This window comes from Capsicum annuum, chromosome 1 (assembly GCF_002878395.1).
Source record: "Capsicum annuum cultivar UCD-10X-F1 chromosome 1, UCD10Xv1.1, whole genome shotgun sequence".
Classification (NCBI taxonomy): Eukaryota; Viridiplantae; Streptophyta; class Magnoliopsida; order Solanales; family Solanaceae; genus Capsicum; species Capsicum annuum.
In genome coordinates, this window is record NC_061111.1 from 186,426,767 (window position 1) to 186,447,525 (window position 20,759).

The 20,759-nt window shown below is 33.7% G+C and overlaps 1 protein-coding gene and 1 pseudogene across 3 annotated transcripts in view; one reads left to right on the forward strand and one right to left on the reverse strand.

Annotated features, from left to right (window-relative positions):
- The first annotated feature begins 14,796 nt into the window (after positions 1-14,796).
- On the forward strand, positions 14,797-18,576 carry LOC107859936 (annotated as a pseudogene).
- Positions 18,577-20,187: 1,611 nt separating this feature from the next.
- Positions 20,188-20,759, reverse strand: part of LOC107842582 (acyl-CoA-binding domain-containing protein 6) — a 29,221-nt gene continuing 28,649 nt past the window's right edge. For all 3 annotated transcript variants that reach the window (XM_016686516.2, XM_047408170.1, XM_016686524.2), the window contains one exon: positions 20,188-20,499. In XM_016686516.2, the coding sequence (XP_016542002.1) occupies positions 20,419-20,499 (81 nt within the window). In that variant the 3' untranslated portion in view covers positions 20,188-20,418. The remainder of the gene's footprint in view (positions 20,500-20,759) is intronic.

A 20,759-nucleotide genomic window follows, 5' to 3' on the forward strand; every position in this document is an offset into this window, starting at 1 on the left:
GTGTTTTGGATGGTTTTGGGTAAGGGAAAATGATCCAATTTCACTTAAATATGTGGAAACAAAAGCTGAAAAACTAAGGGGGAGGCGATGGAGCATGCACCACAGGCTCTAGTCCACCGGACTGGACCACGCGCCACTGGCTATATTGCGGGCTCCCTTAGGAGTAAAATGGGCGCGTGTCTTGGGATAAATACGGGATGCTACTATTTTGGACTTCCAAATATGCCCTTACGCTTGTCCAAAAATTTTGAAACTCACCTTAGATGTAATATCGACAATCCCATCACGAATTAACTTAAAAATTCACATTCCAAGGTCAAGAAGGTCAAAAATAAGATCACCGAAGTTTAGAAGCTCTAGAAAAGACTAAGTCCCATCACTTAGTGAAATATTCCAAGTCTTGGACCCCTTTGACATACAATAAAAGGCTAAAATGAGTTAAGATCTTGTGGGGTCTTGCAATATCTCCACCTTGGGAACATTTGTCCTCGAATGAGGCTGATTAAGCTGAGAACACGAATGATTAAGATTATGTACTGAACTTGTATAACTGAAAACAGGATTACCTTGCTGAACTAATTCACGAATGCATGACTATGACATAAAAATGAATATATAAAACTGGAATTTCAGAATGGAAAAGAGATAACCTAAGGAAAACGGTTGCCTTAGGCTGCTGAGTCTGTATTTGTGGAGAAAAGTTGAGGGTACTTTATTTGCATGTTTGCTTCTATTTCCCAAGTGGATCCCTCAACGGACTGATTCCACCTAAGAACTTTGACCAGGGGAGCTTCTTTGTTCCTTAGTCTACGAATCTGGTGATCAAGGATCTCAACTAGGTTTCTTCATTAAAGATACCATCCTGAAGATCTGTGCTTTATAGAGGAACTATAATAGTTGGGTCACCAGTACACTTCTTTTGTAAGGAGGCATGAAACACTGGATGAACGGATGCCAAGTCTGTAGGAAACTCAAGCTCATATGCTACCCTTCCAACATGGCTCAGTATTCTATAAAGGCCAATATATCGGGGCCTAAGCTTTCCCTTCTTGCCAAATCTCTTCACCCCATTCATAGGAGAAATCTTCAAATAAACTACATCACAAACCTCAAACTCAAGATCTCTTCTCCTTACATATGCATAGGATTTTTGTCGACTCTAGGTTATTTTTAACCTTTCTCGAATTAACTGAACTTTCTCCATAGCTTCGAACACCACATCTGTCCTTATCAAAGTAGTATCACCAACATCAAACCAACTAATGGAAGATCTACATCTCATCCCAAATAAAGCCTTAAACGGAGCTATCTGAATACTAAAGTGGTAACTATTATTGTAGAAAAACTTGATCAACGACAAGTGATCATCCCAACTACATTTGAAGTTAATATCATATGCCCTCAACATATCCTCTAGAGTCTGAATATTCCTATCTGCCTGAGCATCTATCTAAGGATGAAAAGTTGTACTGAGGTGAACTTGTGTACCAACACCCTTCTACAAAAATTTCCAAAAATGGGAGGTAAACAAAATACCTCTATCGAAAATATAGAGAAAGGGACCCTATACAATCTTACCAATTATCGAATATAGAATCTGGCATAATCCTCAGCTGAATAATAAGTATGAACTAGCAAAAAGTGAGCCGACTTTGTATTCTGTCTACAATAACCCAAATCTAATCATGCTGATGATGCAAATCCATTACAAAATCCATGTTCACCTCTTCCTATTTTCATGTGAGGATGCTAAACTCCTGCAAGGTGCCACTAGGCCTTTGATGCTGAATCTTAACTTGTTGACAATTATAACACTTGGCTACAAACTCTGCAATATCCCTCTTTATACAACTCCACTAATAGATTTCCTACAAATCTCAGTACATCTTAGTGGCTCCTGGGTGAATAGAGTAATGCACACCATACACTTTCGCTAAAATTTGTTGCCTCAAACCATCAACATATCGCACACACAGTCTACCTTGGTATCACAATACACCATCTCCTCCTTGGGAGAAAACCACTACTTTTTGATCTCTGACCGACTCTTTCAACTTAAGCAAACTAGAGTCTTTATCTTGCTTCTCCTTTAACACAGAAACTAAGAAAAATTCTGAACTATTCTAAACCCAAACACTACCCTCAGCTAAATTAACCAATCGAACACCTAATCTATCCAACTGATAAAATTCCCAAAATAATTCCTTCTTATCATCCTCCACAAGAGCAACACTACCCATAGACTGTCTACTAAGGGCATCTGCCACAACATTGGCCTAGTTCGGATGATATAAAACACTCATATCATAATCTTTCAACAACTCCAACCACCTTCTCTGACAAAGGTTTAAATCTTTCTACAAGAATACATACTGCAAGATTTTGTGATCCGTGAACACATTAACATGCACCCCTTAAAGATAATGCCTCCAAATTTTCAAGGCAAAAACAACAGTAGCTAACTCAAGGTCATGGGTTGGGTAATTCTTCTCATGAGGTTTAATATTTCTAGAGGCATAGGTTATGACCTTACCTTTTTGCATCAAAACACAACCCAAACCTATTCTAGAAGCGTTGCAGTAGATAATGAATCTAGCTATACCATCAGGTAATGTCAGAACTAGGGCTTAAGTGAGTCGAGTCTTTAACACCTGAACCCTCTTCTTACAAGAATCTAACCACTGAAACTTTACCTTCTTCTGAGTTTATCTACACATAGAGAGTGCAATATACGAGAACCCTTTAACAAATCATTGGTAATAGTCAGCCAAACCCAAGAACTCCTGATGTTTGATGGAGAGATGGGTCTTGGCCAGTTTCTCACTACTTTGGTCTTTTGATGATCAACTCTAATACCATCATCAAAAATAATATGGCCAAGCAAAGCTACTTATCTTAGCAAAAATTTGCAGTTACTGAATTCGGCGAACAACAGATAATCCCTAAGAGTTTGCAACATAATTCTGAGATGGTCTGCATGATCACTCTTACTACGGGAAAAAACAAGAATGTTATCGATTAAGACTATGATGAACATGTCCTAGTACTGCTTTAATACTCTATTCATTAAGTCCATGAAGGCTGCTAGGGCATTGGTTATCCCGAAGGACATGCCTAGAAATTCAAAATGGCCATAATGGGTTCTGAAGGTTGTCTTTGGAATATAACATTCCCTTATTCTAAGCTGATGATAACTGGATCTGAGGTATATCTTGTAGAAATAACTTGCACCCTAAAGTTGTTTGAATAAGTCATCAATCCTAGGAAGAGGATATTTGATTTTGATTGTGACATTATTCAACTAGCGATAGTCGATACACATTCAGAGAGAGTCATCTTTCTTGTGCATGAATAGGACTGGAGCACCACATGGAGAAACACTGGGCCTTATGAAACCCTTTTCTAGGAGGTCTTTAAGCTGCCCTTTTAACTCTTTAAGCTCATTCAAAGCCATATGATATGGAGGAATGGAGATGGGCTGAGTATCAGGAAAAAGATCAATATTGAATTCAATATTCCTATCGGGAGGTACCCCTGGCAGATCTTTAGGAAAGACTTCAGGAAACTCATTGACTACATAGACGGACTAAACTATTGGAGCTTCAGACTTAGTGTCTTTGAGTCAAACTAGATGATAAATGCACCCTTTTGATATCAACTTTCTGACCTTAAGATAAGATATGAAATGACTCTTGGGAGATTCAAAACTACCTTCCTACTAGAAAACTATCTCATCAGGAAATTGAAACTTCACTATTCAGGTGTGATAATGTATAGATGCATAACATGAATGGAGCCAATCCATGCCCAGAATAATGTCAAAATCGACCATGTCTAACTCTATTAAGTCTGTTGGTATGTTCTTAAAAAGGATAATAATAGGACACTTCTTATAAACTTGCTTAGCAATAACTAACTCACCCACTAGGGTGGAAACTAAGAAAGGCTTGGAGAGGTTTTCAGGACCTATCTCAAAATTTACCGCAACCAAAGGAGTCACATAAGATAGATTTGACCCTAGTTATAACAACACATATACATCAAGATGAATGACACTAAGCATACCAGTAACAACATCGGGTGAACTCTCCTGATCCTATTGGAATGGTCAAGCATAAAGCCAATTTTGGCGCTGACCACCATCAATACTGGATGATGCACCCTGAGCAACTGGGCATCTTCGAGAAGCTGGTGCGCTAGTAGCCTAAGTTTGAGGATGAACATCTCTACTTCTTTACTTAGCATACGAACATTCTTTGATTCTGTGACCTAACTTGCCACTTCTATAATAACTACTTCTTCCCATCAAACACTCACTGAGACGGTTTTTGACACACTTTGCATATATCGGATAACTGAATCTTCCACCCATACTATTCTGAGACCTAGACATAGAAGTCCTGCTCCACTACTCCTGCTTGGTTCTAGGTGTAGGGGCACTAGCTAATGATGGCGCTGGTTAGAAGAATGGCCCTAAAACTGTGAATGGTTTTCCCCTATAAATCTTGGTTGACCAAACTTAAACTATCTAATTCTAGCCTTCTTATTTCTTTTCTCTCTTTTCTTTATCTTTTCTGCCTCAATTTATCGAGCATGGGTCATAAACCTAGCAATATACATGTCTCCAATAAGCATCGCAGTCCTACAATCCTGGACTACCAAACCAAGCGCTCTAGCAACAAACTTACTCATATAAGATCTAGGATCAGCTACCAACTGGGAGCATACTTGGACAATTGATTAATCTTAAGGCAGTAGTTCTTCACTGTCATAAGGCCCTACCTCAGGTTCATAAACTCCTCAACCATAGTTTCTCTCATCTCACATGGAAAGAACTTGTCCAGAAATATATCCCAAAACACCTGCCAACTTATCGGAGCTGCATTCTTACCTTTACCTTCCTTCCACATTACAACCCAATCATAAGCAACATCCTTCGGCCTATAGAATGCCAACTCTATGCTCTTATCCTCAATAATATGCATAATCTGGGTGATATTTCTTACTTCATCAATGAAGAGGTATGGGTCCTCACCACCCTTTGACCCAAATAACTCAGGTAGCTTCATTCTCATGAAGTCAGGGATTCTGGCTATAGCTAGATTACCATTCTGCTGAAATGGGACTGCTTCTTATTGGTTAACTTGAATGTTGGTGGTAATGCTTGGTCCAATGCCTAAAAAGCAACCTAAAATTCAGTATGATACATGTTTTCATTCAAAGGATCAAAAGGCAGGGGTGGTTGGTCACCATTTCTGTATGTATTGGCTCAGCAAGGAGGCATATTCTATCACGTTAAAGCATGAGTTAAAACAGATAGAGATAACTATAGGTATGCTAGATCATGAAAAAAAAGGATGATTCCTAACTTGTTTCTTAACCTCTTGTTCATAAATATGGCGTGCTTCACATCTATGATCAAGACTCTACGTAATGCGGCCTACAAAACTCCCTAGGACTCTTTAAAACCCTTGGCTATGATACCAAGTTTTTAACTTCCCAAAAATATACCCGAGATGTCACACGGTGCTCAAGGCTACAAGTAGTCCCCAAGCTAACCCATTAAGCCTTCTAATAACTTTGGAACTCATAATAAAGATAAATCAGTTATGTGAAATCATAAAATAACTAAATTACTATCTTAACTAAAGGTCTTAACTTGTAAATCTTGAAACAAACAATTTAAATCTAAACTGAAAACCAGTTGGACAAGCCTCTACTTCTAACTAGAGAGCCACTGGAACAAGCCCCAACTAACTCAACTAAGAGAGAAGTGAGAGACTAAAATACTATAGAAATAACAAAGTCTGATAAATGGGTCCTTGAACTATAAGGACTCACCAACGTCGGGAGGTAGGTATAGATGCCTGCGGTCAATCATGCTGCTGGAACTGAGCACCAGGACCTACATTATGAGACAACGTAGCACATAGCCATATATATGGATCAGTACTTTTGGAATGTACTGAGCATGTGGGGGTGAATGCATAAGTAAAAACAATAACTCAATGTTCATATAAACTTGTAAAGAATGCATGCTACGTGTAAATGACTCACCTTGAGATTAATAAAACAAAGTTGTAAATTCATAAACATGACTAGTAAAGAAAATGATAAACTTTATGAGCCACAACATTTAGTTCTAAAAGCTTTTCTTTTATTTTGTCTTAGGGAAGTTCTTTTAACCGACATAAACAATGTGAGCTACCATAGAGTCCAACATCTTACCCATGTAGGGAAAAGCTCACATTGGGGAGAGCTATCCTACTCTTGCCATCAAAATAGGACCTTATCTAGAGTGTTCACTAGCTATAACTTCATCTATATTGGGAATAAGCTAAACCTACATTGGCTCGTAGTTTTGGGGCATGTGACCTTAGATGTTATAATGCCCCAAGAGTACACTCTGGATGTCACACGATGCTTATAGTCCTAAGGTACCATAATCTAACCCATGAGCTAGTATCTGTTGTGAGTACTGAGTAAACTGATAATGATATAACATGTGTGGAGTTTAACTGAGGAATGCCATAAGGTTTTAAGTCATAAATATGACAAAATCTGTAAAGTATAACTGATAATACTGATAACACATCTGATAATGACAACAAAAATCTGAGAAACTGATTAACTATCTAAAATAGTCTGGGAAGCCTCTACTGAATGACTGAGGAGCTGATGGGACAAATCCCCAACTAACTCCATCCAGCTACTGAACTGAAATCATGAAAATAAAATAGTCCATCTTTGAATATGAGGACTCACCACTGTTATGGCTGATAGTCTGGAAAGTCTATGTGCAATCTGGGAACTGGGCATCCAAAACTAAGATATGATACATCATAGTGCAAGAAAAGAGTATGCGATCAGTACTTTGAATGTACTGGTATGCTAACTGAGGTAGGTTGATATAGATGGGTTCATAAACATGAATAATAACTATATATATATATATATATACACAACATGAAGTACTAAATAAAGTGCATAAAGTCTATAGATACTGAGGATACTTGAAATCTATAAATACTAAGGATACATAAAATCTGTAAGTATTGAGGATGCAAACCAAGCATATAACATGTTCTGAATAAAATTTATAAATATTGAAATACTGAAATATGATTACTAAATCGCTGATATCTGTATGCTAAGGTCAGGCAGCTAAAACTAAATTACTAAACTGATTACTGGACTGAGACTGTGGGAGGTATTATCTAACTGGTATGCCCCAATTTGAGATAATCGTGGTCCAACCTGTAACCCCAATTAGAAGGGTATCAATACCTTTCCATGGGTACTTACACTGGCTATGTGGATCCATTAAGATACTGATAAACTAGGATGTCAAGCCTAAACTGACAGGTGACACCTGGGCAGAGTCAAGCCTAATCTGACGGGTAACCCCTGGGAGGTAGTCAAGCCTAAACCGATGAGTGACTCTTTATATCCTATGCTGGCTACATAGTTATGGATTATAGGGACTACTACTAACGAATCTGCCTATCTGACGGGGAAGTTGCCATCCCGGCACTCGCTCGGTCCTAAATCCTACTCCCAGCTGAACTGACTCAAAATGTTGAGTTGTTTTAAGTTTAACTGATTCTGATGACTGACTAAACTGATAATGCTCAAAACATATTCTACAACTATTTTAAAGATACTGAGACTAGGTAAACAGCTAAGTTTTGGGACATTTATAACCCCCAGTACTCAATAGCAATAGTACTAAAATAGTACTTAAGCTTGGAGGACATAACATGAAAGCTTTTATCAAATAGTCATTCTTGTAGGCATTTTATCAAAAACTTGACATTCATAGTTTAAGCTAATCATGGGAATAGTATGAAACTTGGATTAATAGCATGATTTCAATATCAATAACACTTAATTATGATTTAATTCATTAAATAGCAACATTAAAACATATGAGGTCTGATAAACAACCTCAATTTCGTGTAAACATGGTATAGAATTTTGATTCGTGGGAGTTCATGGTTAAAATGACAATTTAAAATCATAATAACTTGTAAAGATCACAACTTTAAATGTAAAAGAGGATACTTGGACTCCATGGGTGAAAGGAACCCACAGATGAACACTTAACATACCTGGGTTAATGAATTTGAGAGGATTGATGGTGAATTCTTGAGATTTGATCTTGAATTTTTCAAGGATAGGGTTTTCTATTTGAGAGAGAATGATCTTGATTGGAGAGGAATTGAATAAAATAATGACTAAGTAGGCTTTTAGGGCATTAATTTTGTGTTTTGGACAGATTAGGGTCATAGAAAAAGACCTAACTGCCCCTAAAATAATTAAAAAATTTCATTACTAGAATCTTATTTTCGGGCTTCACCGTGATGCGGTGTCATCATGGAGAGACACTGGAATTTGGTTGAAACTGTATTCCACAAAAAAGTCCGAAAATGTACTTTGATACGACGTGGTTGAACTGCGTTGCATCATTGGACAATGACAAGTACAAACTGGCACTCTGGTGTGACACGATGCCAATCGCGGAGTCTCACTTGAAAGTGAAAATTTCAAAATGGCACATCGGCACGATGTGGTGGTTATTGCGATGGCACACTGGAAAAGGACGAACACCATTTTTGGGTTCACCCAGACGCGGTGCTACTTGTATTGAGCTACTACTTTCACTAAAAGTGCCATAACATCTCATCCGAGTATCGAATTTGGGTGAAATTGGTATCGTTGGAAAGCTAATTTGATTTCCTACCATTTGGTGGGTCTTGAGCTAGAAAATTCTGAGTATATCAAAAGATATGATCATTTGAAGACTAATACAATATTCTTATATGAAATTCGATCGGTAAAGATTATTTTGATTTGTCTAATAACTGAGAGTTATTTGAGACCTTAATATACATCAAAATAACTTGTAAAATTATCAAATAACCATAATGTTCCATGCATGAGCTTAAAGCATGACTCTAGCATCGGCGTGGATTTTTGGAGTATTATAATATCTCCCTCTTGGAAACATTCATCCTCAAATGAGACTAGTTAAGCTGAAAGCAATGGGGAGCTGAGATTACATGCTGAATATACATGATGAAAACATGATTACATGATTGATTCTGGAACATGATTCATGGCTGAACTGGTACTGTCAATGTATGATTGACATGAGATTGATATGCAGCTGAAATTAAGTATGTAAAAGGGAGATTCTAAGGAAAATTATTACCTTAAGTTGAGAATACTAAAGAATCTGAGATCATTTATTAAACATGCAAGAATGGCAACATGAGATCATAACTGAGTCTGAACCATGATACAGGAACTGGATATCATGAACTGAACTGATTTTTTGAACACACGTAATGACATGAGAATGGTTATAAGGCTGAGATAAGAACGAGAGAGTCAATTTTTGAGTAACCATTACCTCTGACTGGATCTGGTTTTGTGAAGAAAAAGATGAGAGATTTAGTACATAAAAAGCTCAGGGGTATTACATCTCCCCCTTTGGGATGGTTCGTCCCCCGAATGATACTGACTTGACTGAAATACTAGGAAAACTAAGATGATTCAAGGAATGCTTACAGACTTAATCATGACTGAATATTTGTGTAACGCCCCAAAAATGGGTCCTGAGATGTCACACGGTGCTTAGGGTCACAAGTGATCCCAAGCTAACCCTACTACTGGCATACTTATAAGCAACTAAATAAAATACATAAATCTTAACAAAATCAGCAAAAACATAAAACTTTTCTGAATTGGATCAATACAAATCTAAATTTATAAGATTACAACTCTGTTGTTACAAGCAAAACTGAAATTAAATACATTAACACTACTAACTGTCTATGGAACGGGCAATAAATAGTTCTTAAAATATAGGGCATCATTTCCTTAATAAATTGACAACTTTTACTAATTAACTAGTGAATTTATCCGCGCTTCACGCGGTCGTAGAAGATTTTGACAATTTACGAACTGACTTGTCTTCTAAATATTGAATGTTAAAAGTAGGTATTAAACCATACAATTATATACATGCATAACTCATCTATAATTCAAAATATCACTTATGGAGTCCATCAAATACTATTAAGAGAGAATTTACGGGGACGCGTAAATTGATGTTAAAAAAATACTTAATAGATAAATAATATGGATATTAAACCCTCATCTACAAATTCAAAATATCATTTGTGGAGTCCATCAAGTACTATTAAGAGAAATTTAAGAAAACACGTAAATTAATGTTAAAAAATTACTTAACAAATAAATAATATGGGTATTAAGGTGACTAGTAAATCAATTACTATAGGGAGGTAAAGAAAGAAATGATAGAAAAAATAAAAGCAAAGTATTAAAGACAAAACGAATTTCTTTACCCACAAATAAGTGACAAAACCTTCCTACAATACAAAAGAATAAATTAGCTTTTAAATTTTCATAATGTTTGCATTGCTACAAAATTCAAAGGATTAAACTAATTGAATAAAAATATCTCCAAAATATGCCTCAGTATGTTGTATGCATTAAGAAATATGTCGTTAAAATATGTCATAATATTATTTGAAAAGACTATTTTAAATTCAGGTGAGAGAATGTGTCATCTTTTTGTAACATGAATAAAATTAAAAATACTGTTGAAAAATAAAAGAACAAAACTAACATAATCACACTATTTATAAACAAACTACATGTTTCTCGTAAAACTTTTGAGTTTATTTAAAATAAAAAATATTCACCTCGTTCCAAAATACTCGTTATTTTTTATTTTTTGAGATAATTTACACGCAAAACCTATAGAGTTTGTGTCAGAAAGAATAGTCAGATTTTCTCCTTGACACATCTGCTTGTGTTTATAATCAAATCAATACCTCAAAGTTCAATTTTCGTTCCTCTTTATTTTCTCTAATCAACCTCCATAACCTTTGAAAAGAATAATTAGACAATATATAAAATGATCAAACAAAAAATATAAAAGGTTAGGTAGTAATACTAAACAACTTTCGTCATATTTTTAGATATAAATTATACAAAGTGTCTTCGTAAATAATATTGAAGAAGAACAATTGAAAATTTAGAAAAACAAAGCAGTGCAATATAGACAAAAGACTTACCCATGGAAAAATATTTTGAGAGAGAAAACGAAATGTCAAGATGCTTGTGGAGGCAATCAAGTTTCTTGAATAATTCTATTTCATGATGCATGTTTTTTATATTTATTGTTAATCATTTATAATGAGTTAATGGGAAAAAAAAAAAAGTTAGGTCCCTTCACCTAAACAACATCGTTACACCTAGTACTGTTTCTCTTTATGAAGGGAACCATTATGTCGAGGACTATTTTTCTTTATGAAAAAATTTATTTAATATGAAAAAAAAAGATAAATGACAAACAAGTTTAAAAAAAAAAAAAAAAAAGATAAATGACTTTCTTGATTATTCTTAATTTATTTCCTCAATTGAATTTTGGTTGATTAGGACAAAGTTCCTTAAAAATCTCCCCAACTTTCATCCTGAGTTAGGATCGAACTCTCCATGAGATTCATAGTTTCATTACTTATAGCTTTCTTGTTCGTAGACAGAGTGGATTCGAAATTGCCTTTCATTGCAAGGCATAACTTGTATCCATGCGCTTCATATTCGTCCAGAGGTTGCTCCCAATATATATATATATATATATATATATAAAGAGAGAGAAAGAGAGAGAGAGATTCATCTAACATGGACTTTTGGACTTGAATAACCTGCGACGTCTTTTAATTTCCTTGATTTCATTTCTCCATTCAATTTCCTTTAAGTTATAATTTAAAGCAAAAAAGTTTTAAGTATTAGGAATTGTGATTCGTAATTTAGGAAATACTATGTTGTTATATTAAATTATGTCATCTTTTGAAGTAAAGATATAAGAATCTTATTTTTGTTTATAGCTTCTGTTCTTTTGATCTTTTTTTCTATTTTCCAACTTATTTTTGTTTTATAATACAACTCCATCCATTATTATATGATGCACAAGACAACATAAATTATATAGATAATAATTAAATTATAAAATTAACATTATGTAGAAGTCATACATACAAATATTCGATCAATATATGTCTTCCTTATGATGAATAATAAATCATTATCAATTTCATAATATACATCACACTTACAAAATAGTAAAAGAGAATAAACGTATTTGTTGTTTAACCATTATGTAGAAAACTAAGACTACAAAATTCTAAAATAATTTGTAATACCTTTGTTGTATTCAACCACATTTAACATCAATATACATCACACTTACAAATAGAAAAAGAGAATAAATGTATTTGTTGTTTAACTTTTACATAGAAAACTAAAACTATAAAATTCTAAAATAATTTGTAATACCTTTCTTGTATTCCACCATCTTTAACATCAACTCTACGGATTGGCCATTTATAGAAAGGACAAATAATATCAAAAGACTATGAAATGCACTCTATTTATAAGGGGAAAGTTACATTACATGCATATTCATTTGAAAAGCATATTGGAAAATGAAAAGCCAAAGATAAAAAAAAAAACTTAAAAATTAATTATAGAGTAATGGAGTTTTAAAGAAATTTTAAGACATTTAAACTCTAACATTGAAGTATAGGAATAAATGGATGAGTAGTAATTGTAATATTCATTTTTGTGCAATAAAAAAATAGAAAAAAATGAGTAAGAAAATTATCAAAAAATTCACAAAAAAAAAAAGATAAATAGCAATGGAGATCATAGAGAGGTGCCACATCACCTCCTCTATGTTTCTCCTTTATAAATATACTAGTCAAATATACATGCTTTGCACGTGTACTTCATGTCAAGTCATATATGAAGTATTAATACCTAGATCGTCTTCTATGATGTGAGCTATCACATCACGGATAATAATAAAAACAACAGATAGTAATAAATCAGAAATTGCAACAAAATAAATTGATTAAATCTAACCTTAACACAAAAAATTCTCAAAGCCTGACCGAACATCCATCTACTACTATAAACTCAATAAAATAATACGATAATAGAGATATGATAATAGTGTGATTAAATCCTAACCTTAAGAAAAATCCTCAAAGCCCAATCAAATCTATCACTTGAAACAACAACAAATAATAACAGAACAAAAACTGTTGTATTCAAGAATATTACAACAATATCATCAAACATAACCTTAAGGTAAAATTTTTACGATCAAACGTTGATCTATCACTTGAAAAAATAACAAATAATAACAGAACAAAAAATATTGTATTCGAGAATACTACAATAATATCATCAAACATAACCTTAAGGTAAAATTTTTACGATCAAACGTTGATCTATCACTTGAAAAAATAACAAATAATAGCAGAACAAAAAATACTGTATTCGAGAATACTACAACAATATCATCAAACATAACCTTAATGCAAAAGATCAAAGTCCGATCATACATTCATCCCACATAGACTTGAACATAATAGAAACTACAATAAAATAATACGATAATCAAAATATGAGAACAATACAATTAAACCTAATCTTTTGTGATTGTAAATGACACCTTTAGAGCTCATAAAAAAAAGCAGTTATTAGAATATTTCTGCCAATATTTTACATTGTGGATGTTATTATATTATTGTAGATAAAAAAAATTATATTCTCCAATACCTTTTCCTACAATTTTTTTTTCTAAATATGGAAGATTTTTATTTTTATGTTGGGAAAAGGAAAAAATTAATTATGGTATCAAATTAAAATATGGAAGATTTTTATTTTTATGTTGCGAAAAAAAAATTAGCTATGGTATCAAATTAATGAAAAAAAATTCTCCAATACCTTTTAATAAAAATGTGTATCTTTTTTCCTTAAAAAGTCAAAATATATTTTATTTTTTTTTGGAACTTTAGGTTAATTGTTGCTTTTGATTTTTTTTAAGGAAAATTTTTCAAAGGATATTTTTCTTTTACCATATATAATAGAAATTCTTAATTTAAATATTATAATATAATTATATAATAATTGAAGAAAAATAGTAAAAAGAAAATTTTGTCTAAAGTGTTGACTTTTAATGAAGGACAAAAAGTTCAAATCACTTTTGTAAGGGCTTTCACACTTTTAATCAATATATATATATATATATATATATAAAGGAGGATTAGAGACATGCTAATGTGGCATGCCTTAATGTTCAGTAAACATATTTATCTTTTATCTGTTTTTTTTAGCTATTTTTTCTAATTTTAATTCATTCTCATCTATTTTTCTAATAATTAATAAATCCATTAATTAATTATTAACAAAGAAACACCCTTCGTCTTCCTCCTTTTACCCTCCTTACTCGGCTTTTCTTGATTACACCTTTTTGCCATTGGCTCTTAAAATTCTGATGGAGGAATGGAGGAATTAATCTTTATTACATTGGGTATGTTATTGTTATTGTCTTCAATTATAATTCTATTTATTTTTATGAACCATAGGCAGATAGAAGATTTGAACTTGCTAGGTTCATCCTTTGAAATTCTTAGCATCGAGAATAGAGGTGTTATTGAAGAAGGGTTTAAGAAAAAAATGAGAGAATTGGAGGAAATATTTTCAAAATTGAACCCCTAGGCTGAGGAGTTTGCGCCTCCTTCACTGTCCAACAACCATGGTGTATTGCCAATATCTCTAAGTGAAGAGTGATTTCGCTTTGATGCTTTCAATTTTGTAACGCAAAATAGACTCATCGATGGAAATTTCAACAGAAATGTATCTATCTTTTCTAGTTTTTCATTTAGTAGCTACTAGAAGACAGTTTATTTGCAAATGTTAGGTTCGCAATTTCGCGTTGATGCTTTCAAATTTGTAACGCAAAATGGACTCGCCAATGGAAATTTCAACAGAAAGGTATCTATCTTTTCCTATTTTTCATTTAGTTGCTACTGGAAGATAGTTTATTTGCAAATGTTAGGTTCGCAATTTCGCATTGATGCTTTCAAATTTGTAATGTAAAATGAACTTGCCGATGGAAATTTCAACAGAAAGGTATCGATCTTTTTCTGTTTTTCATTTAGTAGCTACTGGAAGACAGTTTATTTGCAAATGTACAGTTTATTTGCAAATGTTAGGTTCACAATTTTGCGTTGATGGTTTCAATTTTGTAACACAAAATGGTCACCTCGGTAGTTTTTTCCCATTTGCCGCCAATTTCTTTGATAGTTGAAGGGAAGGTAGCAAATGGCCAAAGACAACCATGGGAACATGATCACATGGTAGTTCTTACTGGCCATGGTTATCTTTTTCTAATCAATGGTGAATTCAAGATCTTCACAAAAGGGTTTGAAGAGAAAAACATGTAGCTTTTGGAATTTGAACTTGAAACCTCAAGGTGAATTTAGAACTCCCGTATCCACTAAGACAACATGAAGTTAGTTCATGACTTGTTATTCGCACTTTTATCTAAATTTTCATGTCATTTTGCTAAGATGCTCTCACAAATATACTTGAGAAAAAAGCTCTAACTAATGCTTGCAAGCTTCAAATAGTTAGTTCATGATATTTGAACTTCTATATTCAGGTTTTCATGTCATTTTACTGTAATGCTCTCACCATTATATACTCGCGAAAAGAGCTCTAACTGATGCTTACAAGCTTCCAAGAGTTAGTTCATGGTATTTGAACTTTTATTTAGATTTTCATGTCTTTTTATACTAAGATGCTCTCACAAATAAATTGGGAAAATGAGCTTCAACTGATGCTTAAAAGATTCCAAGAGTTAGTTCATGATATTTGAACTTCTATTCAAAGTTTTGTGTCTTTTTACTATGATTTCTCTCACAAGTGTACTTAGAAAAAGAGTTTCAACTTATACTTGCAAGCTTCCAAGAATTAGTTTGTGACATGATATTTGCACTTTTATACAAATTTTCATTTTTTAACTCTAATTATGCTCTCACAAAAATGTATACTTGGAAAAAGAGTTCCAACTGATGCTTGCAAACTTTTAAGAATTAGTTCATGATATTTTCACATTTGTGGAGGTTTTCAACAGAAAGGTATCTATCTTTTCGTGTTTTTCATTTAGTAGCTACTGAAAGAAGGTTTATTTGCAAATGTTAGATTCTTCCATTGACTGCTTGTTTCTTATGGGTTGCCTTATTTATGTTAAAATGTATGGAAAATTTCATAATTGGTATCATACCTCGATTATTATATTATTTATTATTATTTATGTTTTATTATTGTGTGTTGTTTTTTGTTTATTGCTTTTTTTAGACTTCCTTGGACTATTTTTTTCCTTGAGCACATCAAAAACAACATCTCTAACTCTTAAGGTAGAGGTAAGGTGTAGATTTACTTTACTCTCCCAGAACCACTTTGTGGGACTATACTGGATATATTGTTGTTATCATGCAAGAACTCTCTTTCCTCATTGTCTAAAAAATACAGGTTTATTATCTTTCACCTTTTGTAAGCTTGTTTTTAATGAGCTATTATAATGGAGGGAGTTGTCGCTGACAATTTTGGTTGAAATATACTAGCAGAAGAGAGATGGCTATGATCTTGGTAAGAGAAAGGAGAATGTACGAACAACCATGGCCCAATGTGAAAAGGTTATAAGGAGGATATGTGTCTGAAATTGATCATCAGGTACTAAAAAGAGGGATAGTGAGGGCACAAAGTATTTGTTCATTATTTAGTGATTATTTCATCTTCATCTTTTTGGGGGGCTTATTATTCTTATTTTGTGTAGGTCACTAAAGAGAAACTTACTACACTCTTTTTTACTTATGGGAAGGTGACTATGTTTCTCGTTTGGTCATGCTTCCACGTTCAATCATAATTTATAGCACTTTATAATAATATGTTTATGAAATAATTTTTTGCCATAATATGACTAATCTTAATGTGCAAAAGATGGTTGATTGTCGCCTATGTGGAGACCACAATTCTATACTCCGATTCATCTTTATAGAATTTTTGATGAAGATATGCTGAACCATAAGCTTTGTTTTGACAATTTTCATTTTTGGTTAAACTTGTCATCTAACACCACGCTGTCCCGTGTATGGTGAACCATAAGCTTTGTTTTGACAATTTTTATTTTTGGTTAAAATTGTTATCTAACACCACGTTGTCCCATGTACGGTCTGCAGAAGGTGCAAGGAATGCTCTGAGTCTTTCTAGAATTATGCTTGAGTTTTACCCATGAAAGTGCTTTCCTCCAAAACTGAAATTGCACTAGTTAATTCAACATTTCTTCCAAGGGTGAGAAATTATGTATATTTTTGGTATTTACCTTTAACAAAATTATTGTCGAATGCGATGAATAGATACCTATCTATTGCTTATATTGAAATATTTTTTCTTTGACATTGATATGTAGTTGGAAAATGAAAGGGAGATATGTGCAAGAACTATTTACTGTACAAACATTTATAAGAAGGTAATTTTCATTTTGTAATCCCTGTCTTACATAGTTGAAGAGCATATATGGAGATAATACTTCATGACTTGTTCATTTGTATGATATAGGTTACTCAAGCAAATGTCAAGCTTTTTTCGAGTACTTTTGTGGAGAGGTTTGTAGCTTTTCACCTGACTTGTCTAAAGTGTCTGTCTACTTAAGGTCCTTACTCTATGTGATTTTCTTCTCTAACTCAGTTTGAGGTTGCTTGATGACTATCATCATTCCACTCGTATAGGTTTTGTCGAGTTTGTTATGGTAACTTCCATGAGCTTTTCTTGATTTTGTTGTCCGATGTATCATACTTCTCTGAACTTCTTTCTACTTTTAAGGACTTCTAGAACCTCCATTACAAATATTTATTGTCGTTCACCATCCATGCTTGTGGGTTAGCATCATTATGATGTTATTGCTTAATTTAGTCTTTTTACATTTTTCAAAGTGCAAAGAGATTCGTTCTCCCTTTTCTGATTTCATGTTAGCAAAGTATATTTTTTATAATAGCTTGCCATGTGAATTTGAGTTTTTGTTGACATACATCGTATTTCGATTTAAAGTTTTTTCCCTTATTTACTGGAGTGCCTATCTAAGCTTATGTTGATATCTTTGTTACCAAAAACTAATTTTTTTTTTGTTGATTGTGTATTGTTGATGCAAGTTTGTTGTGGTTTTCAGGTGAAAATCTTAAAAAGATGAGACTTTAAGCTACTTGTCATTTATGGTTATTTGATTATTTCGGTTTTGGGTATTTGTGTGTTGTGGCTGCAAGCTAGCTGTGATTTGAAGTTAAGATTCTTTGAAAAGAGATTTTAAGTTGCTTTTTCAAAAGAGTGTTGAAAATTTTTTGTTTGCTTATGTGTTTGTGACTGCAGGTTAGAGCTGTGATTAAAGAGAGAGTACAAGGGGTGTTCTGCAGTGACTGGACTGTGGAGAATGCTAAGGAGTTGGTCTTGAAAGGCTGGGTTTGAAATCGGAGGGATGGAACAGTGGAAACTTTGTTTTCTGGAAGCCTGGAAAAGGTTCAGGAAATGGAACAGAGGTGTCGGAGCGGCCCACCATCTGCTATCGTCACTGGACTAGATGTCTTCCCCTGTGATGACGAACCCGGAACAGGCTTCGAACGCAAACAAACAGCTTGATCATACTGTCTAGGCTAAGTCTGTTGGTAAAGTCTTGAGTGAATAAACTAAATTGTACTGCTGCTTTTCTAACTTGCTCTTGTTGCATGTTAAAAGTAGCAATAAGTATAGAAATTTGAAGTTATGGGCTACATGATTTCTTTGCCACTATTATTACTTTCTTTATATATAGAGTTCTGTGTCGCTATCATAAGTAGCTCAGGTACGACTAATCCATTCTTATTATTAGGATATATTTGGTTACTTAATTGATGTTTTGGTTGGGATTATTTATTCCAAGTTCATAAGAATAATTGGGAGCTTATTATGATGTCTCAGTGCCTGGGATCTAAAGTACATCATTGTGAGACCATTTTTGGACCTTCAATAACAACATATTCAGTGTAATCTCACAAGTCGGGTTAGGAGAGGGTGGTGTGTACGCAGAGTATCTCACAAGTCGGGTTAGGAGAGGGTGGTGTATACGCAGAGTATCTCACAAGTCGGGTTAGGGGAGGGTGGTGTGTACACAAAGTAATCTCACAAGTCGGGTTAGGTGGGAGTGATTCAGGTCATCAAAATTGCAAAGAGTTCACCCTCATTATCCTGTTCCTTCATCTTCCACAATTATAACCCTCAATGTCTTTAATTTTGTACTACTCATTGAATTATAGCATTGTTAATTTATTTTTGACTCTCATTAATCTTTTCTTTCATATTTTTCATTTGTAACTGCAAAATCCTTTAATGTGTACTAATTTATGAATAACTATATTGCTAATTTATTTTTGTGTCCTTTCATACTCTAATTATAGTAGATTGAATAGAATTGAAGACAAGAGCTGATTAAGAAATAATTTTGAATTTCATGCACTTTAAATGGTGAAAAATAAGTCAATTTCACGACCGCGCGAAGCGCTGACAAGTTACCTAGTATATTATAGATATTGATTATATTGCATTACCGATTACTACAGTTCATTACTTCCTTATACAACATTCTTATGTGACTTCATTTTTTTCTTAAAAAAATCTACACCACTTGAAGGAGGCGTTGCAATCTTAAGCTCAATTTAAGGGAAGGGCAAGGCCGGCCACATGGCAAGGCAACCAAAGCAAGGGCTTTCGGCCCCCAAATTTTGGGGGTTCCATTATCTTATTCGATATTTGAATTAAACTTTTTGATTAATTTGATTTTGAAACACACAAGACCAATTTAAGAGGAACATGCTTTCTAAGATTTTATTTTATTTTGAGACTCGAATCCAAAATCTCTATATAAAAAAGAATTATTTTTACATAAATAGATTGATAGGTTAATTTCTCTTTTAAAAAAAGTTGAGCAAAATAGAGAAGGCTACTCATTAAATTGAGTTTTAGTCCACCAACTTATTGAGGGATCCTGAAAAAGAGGGCACCGACCATAAAGTTTTGCAGTGCCCGAGTATGTTTTAGGGGAGGGGGCATTTGGGTGTAAATAATTTACCTTTTTTGATCCATTTAGCTACTTTTCCCTAAATTGAAATCAATTTGTTTTCTTAAGGGAGAACATACTTACCCTAAATCATTCAGTACAGAAGGTAGTCCAGATCGGACGACTCTCTTGGTTCACGATTTCTCTGGAACATTCAGTTTCAGTCTACAACTTGATATGGAATATAGTAGCCAATGTACAACATTGTCGCTTTACCGTAGTCTCACAAAATTTAGGGTAAGCCGGGAGAACTATATTGCAGGCTTGAGCTAGTTGGTGTTTGATTCTTCCCAAGACGAGCCAAATACAGATAATTAATACTTGAAGTCTACAACTTATATATACATTATCTTATCCCAACAAATATACAAAATATCATGCTACATATTCTAAACATGGAAAGGTTTCCGAGGTGTTGGAGATCGATTCTCCAGTGACTGCAATCGTTGTTTTAAATGGAATACTTCAACCTGCAAAACCAAAGAATATTCCCTCGTTAGGTACAATGTCCAAGGTTTGTAAAGCAACCTCTTGGAGTAAGAAGAAGCAACATCAAGCATAAAAACATTTGAATCTCTCCATTATCTTCTTAGAAAGTAATCGTGACAAGCAGCCTGATTAAAACAGATCTAATATTTCTAAGTTATCCAATATGGTAAGGGCAGGGTGTATTGTACGCAGCCCTTGTGGTAAATATCTAATATCAAATATGGTCTAAGTGGTAAATATC